This window comes from Eptatretus burgeri, chromosome 3 (assembly GCF_056783735.1).
Source record: "Eptatretus burgeri isolate ZD-2024b chromosome 3, Ebu_testis_v1, whole genome shotgun sequence".
NCBI lineage: Eukaryota > Metazoa > Chordata > Myxini > Myxiniformes > Myxinidae > Eptatretus > Eptatretus burgeri.
The window spans coordinates 8868621-8882816 of record NC_140963.1 but is presented as its reverse complement, the minus strand read 5'-3'; the positions used below and the strand labels follow the sequence as shown (position 1 = coordinate 8882816).

General features: G+C 44.7%; 1 protein-coding gene across 4 annotated transcripts in view; it reads left to right on the top strand.

Annotated features, from left to right (window-relative positions):
• Positions 1 to 14196, top strand: part of LOC147029374 (triple functional domain protein-like) — a 497357-nt gene that overhangs the window by 188144 nt on the left and 295017 nt on the right. For all 4 annotated transcript variants that reach the window (XM_085872379.1, XM_085872381.1, XM_085872378.1 and 1 more), the window contains 2 exons: positions 9724 to 9916; positions 12025 to 12370. In XM_085872379.1, coding sequence (XP_085728505.1) covers positions 9724 to 9916; positions 12025 to 12370 — 539 coding nt within the window. The remainder of the gene's footprint in view (positions 1 to 9723; positions 9917 to 12024; positions 12371 to 14196) is intronic.

Genomic DNA, 14196 nt, shown 5'->3' with positions numbered 1-14196 from the left:
AGGCAACCTTGCATCTGCCTTGAAAATTCTATGGCCGCCACAGGGCCCCCTTAAGGTCACCGTGCGACATCAAATCAAAGACCTACGGCAACCCCACGTTTTCGGTCTCCACAATTTCTAAGACCTAAGGCCTAAGTCACATTTGCTCTACAGCGAGGATACGGCGGCCGTACGCCCTCTGAATTGACAGAAACGTGTGGCGGCCGCAGAGTTTCTGCGGTGGCCTCAGGGTGGCCCTACGCCGTTTGGCTATATTTTACAGGCCGTAAGGTCGCCGTGGAATTATAACGCGGAGTTATAACTTTTTTCATTTCTCCACTCGCCATAGCAATTCGACAATCCGAAACAAAAATACTGGTAAAAAAAAAAAATAATAATTAACCCACTCGTTTCCGTCCGTCTGGCCGCACGTTTGCCTTTGGGCCCCCCTGCAGTCCCCTTGCAGGCACCTTGAGGCAACCTTGCATCTGCCTTGAAAATTCTATGGCCGCCACAGGGCCCCCTTAAGGTCACCGTGCGACATCAAATCAAAGACCTACGGCAACCCCACGTTTTCGGTCTCCACAATTTCTAAGACCTAAGGCCTAAGTCACATTTGCTCTACAGCGAGGATACGGCGGCCGTACGCCCTCTGAATTGACAGAAACGTGCGGCGGCCGCAGAGTTCCTGTGGTGGCCTCAGGGTGGCCCTACGCCGTTTGGCTATATTTTACAGGTCGTAAGGTCGCCGTGGAATTATAACGCAGAGTTATAACTTTTTTCATTTCTACGTTCGCCGTAGCAATTTGACAAGCCGAAAAAAAAAAAAACCCATTCGTTACCATCCGTCTGGCTGCACGTTCGCCTTAGGGCCCCCCTGCGGTCGCCTTGCGGGCACCTTGCGTCTGCCTTGAAAATTCCATGGCCGCCGCAGGAACGCCCTAAGGTCACCGTGCGACATCAAATCAAAGACCGTCCGGCACCCCCACGTTTTCGGTCTCCACAATTTATAAATACGCCGTGCGGCTACCCGAAAAATAAAAACATATGTGACTTCTACATTGTGTGACCGTGGAAATACTGCGGCCACCGTATAATTGCTAGTGGCCGTAGATTTTGGAGACCCCACGGCTGCCGTGGCAAATGTGACTTCGGCCTAAATACGCCGTGCGGTTCCCCGAAAAATTAAAACATGCGTGACTGCTGCATTATGTGGCCGTGGAAATACTGCGGCCGCCGTATAATTGCTAGTGGCCGTAGATTTTGAAGACCCCACGGCCGCCGTGGCAAATGTGACCTCGGCCTTAGCAAGATATTTCAAAAAGTTGTGGATGGATTATCATGAAACTTGGTGGATGAGTTGGTTTGGTGACAAGAGCAAGATATTTCAAAAAGTTGGGGATGGATTATGATGAAACTTGGTGGATGAGTTGGTTCGGTGACAAGAACAAGCGGATTCGATTTTGGCTTCGGTCCGGATTTAGATCTGCCCTATTAGTGGAATACAAATCATAATCTGTTTAGCCTGGTGGAGGTATGCGCTCGACCGAATGCCATTTTATTTATCATTTGTTTTGCTTTTCTCACCTTGCCTTTAAAAAAATATATATAAATAGAGAAACTTGTGTCAGCTGAAAGGAAAAAAAAAACAATCCAATCGGCCTGCTTGCTTGCCTGGTGTATCCTGCCTTTGTTTTACCTTTCCTTCTCCAAGCTGTTTGTGTTTGCATGAGGCCAGAATAGCTCGGTATGTTTGTGAAAGTGACAAAATGTTATTTTCGACTCAACATTATTGCAGGTCTATTTGGCTGTTCGAGTTCGGAAACCTTTTTTTTCACCACCTTTTGATTGTTAGACTGCTATATTGGATGCATGATGTGTTGATGTGTTTTAGCAGAATGCAGAAGTTCATGGAATAACAAGGTAACTATACTAGAACGGCACTCGTTAGGGAGAGCGCATACCTCTGCCAGGCGGAACAGTTTACACTTTGTGTCCCACTGATAGGTTGGATCTGAATCTGGACCTTAACCCAAATCGAATCTGCTTATTCTTGTAACCTCACCAACTCAACCAACTAGTTTTTTTTTCATAATCCATCCACTTTTTCAAACATCATGGTATATATAGTTTTTGGCTCAATCTCTCAATGGTGAAGTTTCACTTAAAAAAAAATCCAGTATCCGGATCTGGATATTCACCAAAATTTCATCATTTCGTCCTTGTCACACATCCAACCTGTTCACCGAATTTCGTACAAATCCGTGCACAACGTTTTGAGATATTCTGTTCACAGACAAACAAACAGCCAGACGCTGGTGAAAACATAATGTCCGCCCACCTTCAGTGGCAGAGGTAATAAAGAATCACAGCATGGCCACAGTCAAACACAACAAGCAGGAGGATTCAATGAACAGGGGAAGAGTAGAGAGAGAGAAAGAGAGAGGAGGGAAGGACACACAGCAACTTGTGAGAATATGACTGGGTTTGCTGATATAGGGTTATTGGGAGTAATTATATAACTTGAGTTGGGTTGGGGTGGTGACATGGTGCACCACCTGATTGAAGTCCTGGAAGGAGGAGCGGGATTGAACAGCCTCAGGAAGGTGGTTCCACAAATGGGTGAAAAAAGGAATGGAAGAATGAAAAACCTGCATTTTGGAACTTTCGTTTGGAGGGTGTTACTTGAGGAACGCATCTGTCCTGTACTTTCTGGGGAACGTCGGAGGGTTGAGAGAGCAGAGGGAGCCAGTTATAGGAGAGGCGGTTTAAAAAAAACATATTTAGAGAGGTCCCATGTCGTTTTCAGTTTTCATACCTTTCCTCCCGCCCATGGTACACTGAAGCTTGTGGCGAGGTAGTTGTCCTGAAACGACTTGCATTTGCCTCATAGAAGGCAAATCCTACTAAAGGCAACCTCACTTCCTTCCACAAAGATCAGAACAAGTGTGTGTCTACTCTGAGGAGAGCCAGGAAACAACATCTTTCTCATCTGAAGTCCGAACTCTCAAACCTGTCTCCCTCTTCCAAATCCTGGTGGCATCGAGTTAAGTCTGTTTCTGGTGTATGTTCCCCCTCCATCCCCTCCCTTACCTTAAATGGCTGCACAGCTGACACTGCACATGAAAAGGCTGAATGCCTAAACTCTGTGTTTGCTTGAAATATTGTGTCCAAAACCCATCACTTTCCATACCCACCTTACTTAGTCACACCCAGCTGTTTCTGGACTCTGTGTCCTTTCCTCCTGACAAGGTGGAGAGCTTGCTGTCAAACCTCGACTCTTATTCTGCAACCGGTCCAGACAGCATCAACCCACGTGTCCTAAAAACCTGCTCTTGCTCACCCTCTCTCTGTTCGATTCAACTTCTCATTTGCTCCAGGTCATTTGCCATCTGCTTGGAGAACAGCAAACATCACTGCCCTGCATAAAAAAAATGTGCAAAAACAGATCCCTGCAACTACAGACCAATCAGCCTTCTTCCAATCATCAGCAAGGTGATGGAACCCATCATCGCTTCTGACATTAAATCCTACCTCTTCTCCAATGGCTTGATTTTGGATCATCAATTTGGATTCACAGCAGGTCACTCTACCCTGGACTTGCTGCTCCTACTTTCCCAACAATGGTTGGAGGTCCTTAATGCCAGACACGAGATCAGAGCCATCTCCCAAGACGTATCGCATGCCTTCGGTTTGGTCTGGCACCCTGCCCTGCTCACCAAACTCTCTTCCTATGGTATCCAAGGCCATCTCCACTCATGGCTCGCAGACTTCCTCTCCTGTTACAGTCAACATGTGGCCATAAATGGAGTTCTTTCATCACCTCTTCCTGTCCAGGCTGGAGTTCCTCAAGGCAGTGTTCTGGGCCCTGTTCTTTTCCTGGTTTTCATCAATGATCTTTCTGACTTTCTGGAAAATCCTCTTTATCTCTTTGCTGATGACTCCACCCTCTGCTGCACCATCTGTCATCCCTCAGACCGACAAGCAGCAGCTTCTTCACTCTCTGCAGATCTGGTTAAAATCACAAGCAGGTCCAACACGTGGAACATGTCCCTCAACCCTGACAAATCTCACACTCTCACTATGTCTCTCCGAAAGGACTGTCTGGAAAATCCCCCCCATCTACTTTCTGAACAATCCTCATGAAGAAGTCCTTTCCTTCAAGCTTCTGGGTCTCACTATCTGCCATGATTTTTCCTGGGATAGCCACATTTCCAACCTGGCCTCCAAAGCCAGTCGCCAATTGGGAATGCTCAGTCGTTCAAAGTCCTTCCTTGGCACACCTGAGCTCCTGACCACGTACAAAGCTTTTATTCGTAGCCTGATGGGGTACTGCTGTCCCCTCTTGGCTGGTGGTCCTGCCTCTCACCTTTCTTGGCTTCATGCTGTTGAAACCAAGGCATTTCAAATCATTGGTATCTCCTGCGATGAGGCTGAGTCTTTGGGTCTCTCTCTCCACCGGCAGGTCGATGGTCTGTCTTCATCCTGTTTACTCTCCGGCCTCGCCCCCCCCTCCCTTGTCTGGTATCTGTCCCGCCCATATTTCCACAGGGCACTCAAGGCCCGCCAGCAACCCCTTCTGGTAAAACTACCGAAATCAAGAATCACTGCTCACCTTCACCCTTTCATTCCTCTTCTTTCCCACCTTTAGAACAAACTCCCACACTCTCTTCAATCCCACTCTTCCCTCCAGGTCTTCAAAATAGCTGTTCACCACCATCTCTTATCTTCCCTCATCCAAAACCACTATCTTTTCTACCCCTGTTAATTCACTCCTTATCCCCCCCATCTACTTTCTGAACAATCCTCATGAAGAAGTCCTTTCCTTCAAGCTTCTGGGTCTCACTATCTGCCATGATTTTTCCTGGGATAGCCACATTTCCAACCTGGCCTCCAAAGCCAGTCGCCAATTGGGAATGCTCAGTCGTTCAAAGTCCTTCCTTGGCACACCTGAGCTCCTGACCACGTACAAAGCTTTTATTCGTAGCCTGATGGGGTACTGCTGTCCCCTCTGGGCTGGTGGTCCTGCCTCTCACCTTTCTTGGCTTCATGCTGTTGAAACCAAGGCATTTCAAATCATTGGTATCTCCTGCGATGAGGCTGAGTCTTTGGGTCTCTCTCTCCACAGGCAGGTCGATGGTCTGTCTTCATCCTGTTTACTCTCTGGCCTCGCCCCCCCTCCCTTGTCTGGTATCTGTCCCGCCCATATTTCCACAGGGCACTCAAGGCCCGCCAGCAACCCCTTCTGGTAAAACTACCGAAATCAAGAATCACTGCTCACCTTCACTCTTTCATTCCTCTTCTTTCCCACCTTGAGAACAAACTCCCACACTCTTCAATCCCACTCTTCCCTCCAGGTCTTCAAAATAGCTGTTTACCACCATCTCTTATCTTCCCTCATCCAAAACCACTATCTTTTCTACCCCTGTTAATTCACTCCTTATCCACCTCCTTCAAATTCCCTGCTTTCCTTCCTGAAAGTCACTGTGGTGTCCATCTTGTTTACCCCGTGTACCCCACCCCTCTCCCTTTCACAGATCTCCTCATGTGTCAATCCCCACTGTTTTCTGCTTCCCTCTCCCATCCCTACTGTCTCCTGCTCCCTTTTTGTTTTACGTTCTGTGTGTTAGCTCTTATATGAGCCTTGACATTGTATATGCATATATATATATATATATATATATATATATATATATAAATTAATTAATACACCAGGGGGTCGACTCAGCCTGTCATCCTTCCGAGGTCGGCGAAATGAGTACCAGTGTACTGGGCCGGTGTATACCCCAGTTAAAATAGGTGTACCATATCCCTGTGTCGTAAGAGGCGACCAGGGTTGCGTCAGGAAGGGCATCCGGTGTAAAACATGTGCCAAATCACAATGCGGATCATACGGATGATCCGCTGTGGCGACCCCGAAAGGGAGCAGCTGAAAGAAGAAGAAGATATATATATATATATATATATATATATATATACATATATATATATATATATATATATATATATATATATATATATATATATATATATATATATATATATATATATATATATATATATATATATATATATATATATATATATATATATATATATACATATATACATATACACACCTGTTTGCGGTGTGAGAGCAATAAACCTTGTGCTTCAACCTCATTGCAGGAGTTTCCAACAATGTGTCGAAATCTTGATTAACTGCCAATCTACATATTGCTTATTCAAAGTTGAGGCTTCGGTGTACGGGAGAAAAACATATAATTGAGGAATCGAAGAGAAGGGAACGTGGCTAAGGACTAAAAACAGCGGTGTGGAAGGGTCAAGGAGGTGTGGTCTCCAGAATTTGTCAGTTTCGGTTGGCATACAAAATATGTGATGTACATGATGAAATGTAGACTTCGATGAATAATGGATGTGGGGAGGAATGGGGGAAGGGGAAGACACAGCGGGTGAACAAGATGGATTCAGCTGCAAACTCTCAATCACGGAAGTGGAAGGAAAAACTGGAAACTCCGAAAGAGGCGGCCTTGTGAAGGGTTAACGAGGGTCGAAAAGATTCTGGTTGTGGATGGGGGATGATCTGACATGGTGTTGAACAGCTGTGTTGAAGCCCTGGAGGGAAGAATAAGATTGAAGAGAATGAGGAGGTTGGTTCTACAGGTGGGAAGAAAAAGAGTAATTCATGAGTGGAGGTAAGCAGTGACTCGGCATTGAGAGTTTCACCAGAAGGGGATTTCTGGCAGATCTGGGGATGGGGGGTGTGGGGACCAGGGGGGACAAGTACTCGAAGTGAGGAGGGTGCAAGACCATGCAGAGTGTCCCTCCCCGTCCAAAATGTTGAGGATAGTTCGAGCTTCTGAATGAAGTTTTACTCGTTTCGAGAATTTTTCGTCATTTTAGGGTGACATCACCTTATTTGTGATGATATTGTGATCGAGTTCCATGTCAACCTCATTTGTGATGATAATTCCAATATCTAGGGTTTCTACCAATTTTTTTTTTCCAAGTCGATCTTCACGATGTTCGACATGCTCAGCATATGTCTTCTTTGTTGTGTTCTCTTATAATGTTACTATTAAAACTTGTTTGGCATCTGGAAGTATGAAATTTTATTTCTTGCCTTAATCCTTCCCGCGCACACCCCGAGTACAACCACCTGTTTCCAACTCTTTCTGTCCACTGGTTCAGTAGTGCACAAAACTATTACAAACAAAAAGAGTTTGATATTGAGACTGATAATTCTCACACTTCTCTGTGATGTCTGGTTTTCATGCAGAAAATTTGGGTGTTTTATTATCACTTGTAATACCTCTCACATCACACTGGGAGCAGCACGAAACGAGTCACATTTACATTGACAATTTGTCGCTCCTCCCTCTCCCCCCCCCCTTTATGCTTGCCCCCCACACACCCCCGTCCACCCTGAACCCCTGGGACCATGAAATGTTTGAGCTTAAAACCTGTCTGGGTACACCCCGGGTATAACCACCAGTTTTCAACTCATCATATCCAGCAGTTCAGGAATGCATAGAAGTCAAACAAAGAAACCCACAAACAAGCAAACAAACAGATGCAAATAACGAGACACCTCTCAAATTATATATATATATATATATATATATATATATATATATATATATATATATATATATATATATATATATATATATATATATATATATATATATATATATATATATATATATATATATATATATATATATATATATATATATATATATATATATATATATATATATATATATATATATATATATATACACATACTCGAAGCACTCACTCCCTATGGGAGCGGCCAGGGGGGTTATTTTCTTATCCTTATTCCAACGTGTAATTCAAAATGCCTCACTCCACTGGAAAATGTGGAGAAAGGAATACTGCACTGTGTACTGTGAAGGGTGGAGACTTGTGATACCCTCTACCACCTAGAGTGGCGCTGTGTGATACAAATTTACAAAGAGGATTTGTGTTCCCCCTCCCCCCCCCTCTCCAGGACCACCAGCAAAGATAAATCATCTTCAATATATAAATACAGTACTAGTAAAGAACTTGTCCTAACAGAAGGGTCAATTCACCCACTTTTATCTACATGGCATATTTTATTATGACTTGTAATACCGCTGCTTTCACCAGGTGGCGTTCTCCGATACACATTTATATAGTGAGAATTGGGGTACTTCCCGCACCCTGAATGCGCCAGGGCTATGAATTTTCTTTTCCCCATAAAACCTCACTGTCCACACCCTGGGGACATCCACCAGTTTAAAAGTAATTTCATCCAGCGGTTCAGGAGTTCGGAGGAGTCAAACAAATTCAGTGTTCAAACAAATGAACAAACAGAAACTTCTCGAATGATCTACAGTGTGGTACGATAGACTCAATTTGACCAGATTGTCATATTATTCCCCTTTCACCTTTTAAGTTCTTTCAATCTGGACAAATCTCACACTCTCACTATGTCTCTTCGAAAGGACCGTTTAGAAAACCCCCTCCATCCACTTTCTCAACAATCCTCTGGAAGAAGTCCTTTCTTTCAAGCTTCTGGGTCTCACTATCTGCCATGACCTTTCCTGGGAAAGTCACATTTCCAACCTCGCCTCCAAAGCCAGTCGCCGACTGGGAATCCTCCGTCGTGCAAAGTCCTTCCTCGGCACACCTGAGCTCCTGACCACCTACAAAGTTTTCGTCTGCAGCCTGATGGAGTACTGCTCTCCCCTCTGGGCTGGTGCTCCTGCCTCCACCTTTCCCGGCTTCACGCTGTAGAAACCAAGGCATTTAGGATCATTGGCATCTCCTGCATGAGGCTGAGTCTTTGGGCCTCTCACTCTCTCGCCGCTGGTTGGTCGGTGGTCTTTCTGTCTTCTACCGTCTCCTCTCCAGCCTCACCCCCCCCTGCTCTCTCTGCGATTTGTCCCCAACACATTTCCGCAGGGCGCTCAAGGTCCGCCAACAACCCCCTTCTGGTAAAACTACCAAAATCATGAATCACTGCTCACCTTCACTCTTTCATTCCTCTTTTTTCCCGCCTTTGGAATAAACTCCCTCACTCTATTCATTCCCATTTTCCCCCCAGGCCTTCAAAACAGCTGTTCACCACCACCTCTTATCATCCCCCATCCAAATCCTCAATCTTTTCCCCCTGATAATCCACCCAAGCCCACTTCCTTCAAATTCCCTGCTTTCCTTCCTGAAAGTCCCTGTAATGTCCACCTTGTATTCCCCATGTTCCCCACCCCATCCCTCTTCTTCCCACAGATCTCCTAATGTCTCTGTTCCCCACTGTTTTGTCCTTCCCACTCCCGCCCCTCATGTCTCATGCCCCCCTTGATGTGCGTTGTGTGTTAACTCTCATACGAGCCTCGACAAGGTATACAAAAAAGGTCATTAATATTGTGCATCAGCAGGCATCACTACCTGTTTGGAAAATACCAATTTGAGTTAGCAAGTAAGCAGGACTAGTTCACGTTCCAGTGCACACTTTTTTGGGGATGAGATATTGGAATCGATCAGTTCCACACAACTGTGCTTGGAAATATTCTTCTTGAGTTTATCCAAGTTGAGGCCATTGTGTACATTGTTTGATGTCATTGTGTACATTGTTTGGATTTATTACTGATGGAATGAGATCAAGAAAGGTTAATCACGATGTTCATTCTTCATCAAGTAAATAATACTCGACTTCAGGCTGAATCACTTTGTCGTGTATCTTTTATCCCACAGTGAAGAGAGCAAACGAAAAGGGTTTACAGTTATCATGGACATGCGTGGGTCGAAATGGGACTCGATCAAGCCCCTCTTGAAAACCCTACAGGAATACTTTCCCGCAAGCATCCACATGGCGCTCATTATCAAACCCGACAACTTCTGGCAGAAACAGAAAACCAACTTTGGCAGCTCTAAGTTTGATTTTGAGGTGTGGAGCATTTGCAAAAACGCTTTCTCATTGCACACACTCTAATGTTGTTACCCGATAAATATACAAGTACTTGCAATAATATTCGGATTAATATTCATCATCATCATCGTCATTGTCATCATCATTATCATTGCACCATACTACTTACGGAGTGTCGATGTTGCAGAATCGGAGTTTATTGACACGGGTTATGCCAGGTAGTTTGCAATTGTCTTCCCAGCAGTCGGTCAGGGCAGGAATTTTTGACTTGCTCAGGGAGTTGGAGATAACTCACTCACTTTTCGCGAAAGGCACCGTGGGATCTTTAATAACGTGCACCGACGACCGGTGCTCGGGCTTAACTTCCTTCTAATGGATGGCACACATTGATGAATCGCCCTGCACACCAAACACGAGGGTGAGGGTTTTATAGCTGGGTTGGGATTCGAACCCAGGCTGGACAGCTCACAGGCGAGTGTGTGTACCTTTAAGCTATCCTTCCAGGCTGTCTGATGAATACTACTCCCTGCAATAATGCAACAGTAGAAATTCTAACGAGATGTTTAAGAAAAACTTCACTTTGGCTGACCGGATTCAGTTAACGAGATGAAAAATGGGAATTTTAAACAGGGATCATTTGGAAAGCACAAGGAGTACTTTTCAAAACGAATGGACATAGTCTTTTCAATTTTTTTTGTGCCACAAGGCATATCAGCATGTTGTTGATTGGTCGAGTGTGTGAATTAATGTTTGAGATATTATGTCCTGTTGTTGACAAGTGTGACGATGGTGTTGTGGTGCATTTGGTTGTCATCTGAACTTGTTCCGTAGGTACGGTAACGAGTTTGTGCCGTTCAGGAATAAACGTGACAATGGAAGCACAGTTATGATTATTGCATCACAGTTATCTGATTGTGACACCTTAAACGATTACAATACAGTATAAGGATATTTAGTTGTAACATTCATGGATCCATCTAATCCTTTAACCGATTACCTCCGCCACCGAAGATGGACAGAGGTTATGTTTTCACCCCTGTCTCTTGGGTGGTTGCTAGACTACCCTTAGTCTCAGGTTTTCCATCTGTCTGTTTGTTTGTATGTAATGGACAGCTCTGGAGGCCAGAGGAGTCAACCAATTTTAATGAAACTTGACTGGTAGGTTCATACCAGGATCGAATTGGATGCTTTTGAGCACCTTTACTATGGATGCCACCGTTGCTTAGCAACGGGACTTTGAAATTTTTGAAAAAATCCGAAAAATATTTATGTATATATTTTTCGAAAATCAAAAATCGGCTTCCGCGTTTTTATGCGCACTATAACCAACCTCTTTGTCAAAAATTTTCAGCCCGATCCGTCAAAAACTATGACTTGTATGCAATTATATAGCGACCACCCATGTCACCTACCGGCTTGTCTGTTTGTTTGTCTGTCTGTGAGCAGGATACCCCACAAAGTTGTGGACGGATTTGAATGAATTTGGTGGAGTGTTTGAGCATTTGACAGATGAAATGATTCTATTTTTCTGAAGATCCAGATCCAGATACGGATACTAGATTTGTTAAAGTGAATCTTTACCGTTGAGGGATTGGGCTAAAACAGATATATACGAAGCACAGTATCTCAATTATGGACGGATTGGGACGAAACTTGGTGGACAGGTTGGATGTCGACAAGGACGAATTGATTCGATTTTGGTGAAGATACGGATCCACAACTGGATACGATAATTATTAATTTATTTTTAGAACTCAAATTATATGATTTTTGGAATGGTGCGTTACTCGCTCGTCGTCTGTATAATTCCTCTTCCTGCCATGCACTGTTTTTATATTTTTGGATTTGACATTGATTTAAAGTAACTCATTTCTGAAATGCTCGAACAAACCCTCACTGATACATTCAGGCAGAACATCTGATATTAATTTGCTTACAACAAAAGTTGACAATAATAATAACACAAATAGCCTGCCATTTGAAAGGGATGTGAAACAGTTTATCTTTTTCTTTTCCATCTCCCAGGGGAAAAGCTGGGAAGTTCCCCCATGTTCACCCTCCCGCTTCCCCTCTCTCTCCCCATACCTTTCCATGTATTCCCGATTTACTTCCATGTTCTGGTGCAGACGACGCTTGTGTCTATGGAGGGCTTGTGCCGGTTAGTAGACCCGTCGCAGCTTACTGCCGAGTTGGACGGTACGCTAGTTTACGAGCACGACGAGTGGCTGGAGCTGCACCTCGCACTCGAGGAGTTTATCTCTGCCGCTTCGCACCTGCTCTCACGCCTTGAGGAGCTACAGGAGCTGCTGTCACGCCGTGATTTCCCGCTGGACCTTGACGGCGCACGGCGGCTCATTGAAGAGCACGCACAGCTCAAGAGGCGGGTACTGCGTGCCCCCATTGAGGAACTCGATGCAGAGGGCCAGACCCTTCTCCAGCGTATCCAAGGACCACCAGGCTGTGGCCCAGCAGGTCATTATATACTTACATTGATAATGGCAATATTTCACTTTGTTTTTTCTGCTTCCTATTGGGTAACTAAAAAAAAAATTATCTAATTTTATACTTATTATCATTGGCTGTGGTTTTGTCATTTTTAAGAGCTTGCATATGGACTTTTCAATGTTGTTTTTCAATATTTAACTTGGTGCTTGTTACCATTCTTTCGATTACCAAAAATATTACAGGTTTTAAAATAAAGCTAATGATGGTACAGTAAAAATAAAAAATAATGCCAGTCATCATTGTTATGAGAAGGAAAACTTTGCTATGGATGATGTACATCACACTCAGGTCTTTAAGTATATGCCATTCTTGTTGGGCTAAGCCTCGAGATTACCAAGAGATATTTTTGGTCCATATATGAACTGGTGGGTGCGAACAACCCCATGATCACAGTTTGCGCCGAAACCCGACAGCTTTTCCAATTATAACAGGCTGTCTCGTCAAGACGACAGAGCAAGAAGGCAGGCACACATTCTTCTTCAACAATTTAAATACGGAGGATGAAAATAATTGTAATAAAATTCAGTTGCACCTGCACAATTTAATAGGTACTAGATGACCCGTGAACCCGTTGGCTTCCCGTTGTGACAGCAGTTGATGAAAAAAATCATTTCAAGAAAAAAGAAGAAGAAAAAGATAGCTCCAACGAACTATACCGCTGTGGTTGTTTGCATTGATCAAATTCTCCCGAAGAGTACTTGACTGAATCGGGAATTGATTTTTTTAATTATTTTTTTCGTTGCCCGATTTGTAACGAAACTTGATAGTGCACACCGCAGGCGAATGGTGAGTAAGGTGGCTGAAAATTTTGGCGCTATCTTGTACCGTTTTGTCTGTATTTTGGGAACATACATACATACATACAAGATGAGAGTTTTAGTAATATATAGATAGATGACGATATGTAGAAATGACGGGCACAAATCATGACGGAGCTCAACGAGAAACCACATGCATCATACTTTGTTCATTTAGGTGCATGCAAGAGTATAATTTCATTCAAAGGATTATCGGGATTTGCGAGAGAAGGAAAGGAAAAATAAATAAATAAAAATCAGCAAGGGGGAGTAAATGGATGGTCAGAGAAGGAATAGAGAATAGCACTTCTAGTGTGCAATGTCTACAGCAGCCAGATTGCTGTGGGCACCGGGCGGGACGCTGCGGTCAACGGGCGGGATGCTATGGTCAACCGGCGGGATGCTGCGGGCACCGGGCGGGACGCTGCGGACACTGGGTGGGACGCTGCGGTCAACGGAGGGGGGGGGACGCTGCGGTCAACGGAGGGGGGGATGCTGCGGTCAACGGAGGGGGGGGGATGCTGCGGTCAACGGAGGGGGGGGATGCTGCAGTCAACGGGTGGGATGATGTGGTCAACCGGCGGGATGCTGTGGGCACCGGGCGGGACACTGCGGGCACTAGGTGGGACGCTGCGGTCAACGGGCGAGATGTTTGCTTGGAGCAGGAATGCTCTTTCTTTCTCTCTGTCTGTATGTCTGTCTGTCTCTCTCTTTCTCCTCTGCTGCACTCCATCGCTCTCCTCATGCTCTGTGTTATTGTCTTGCACTCTCCATCCCGGTAATACCAACATGCACACTTCAGTTTTTTTGTCTACATATTCGAGGCTCGTGGAAGAGAACTTCTCCCTTCAATGTGCTTTCACTCATTCCTTCTGGTGCTCACTTAAGTGTACTTGCCCAATTCCCATTGGCTGCCTGCTTGGAGTATTTTTCTAACTCGCACCGCAGAGCAAGGACATCGCTCGTACCCCTTGATCCTGATAGGCTGGCCTTCAA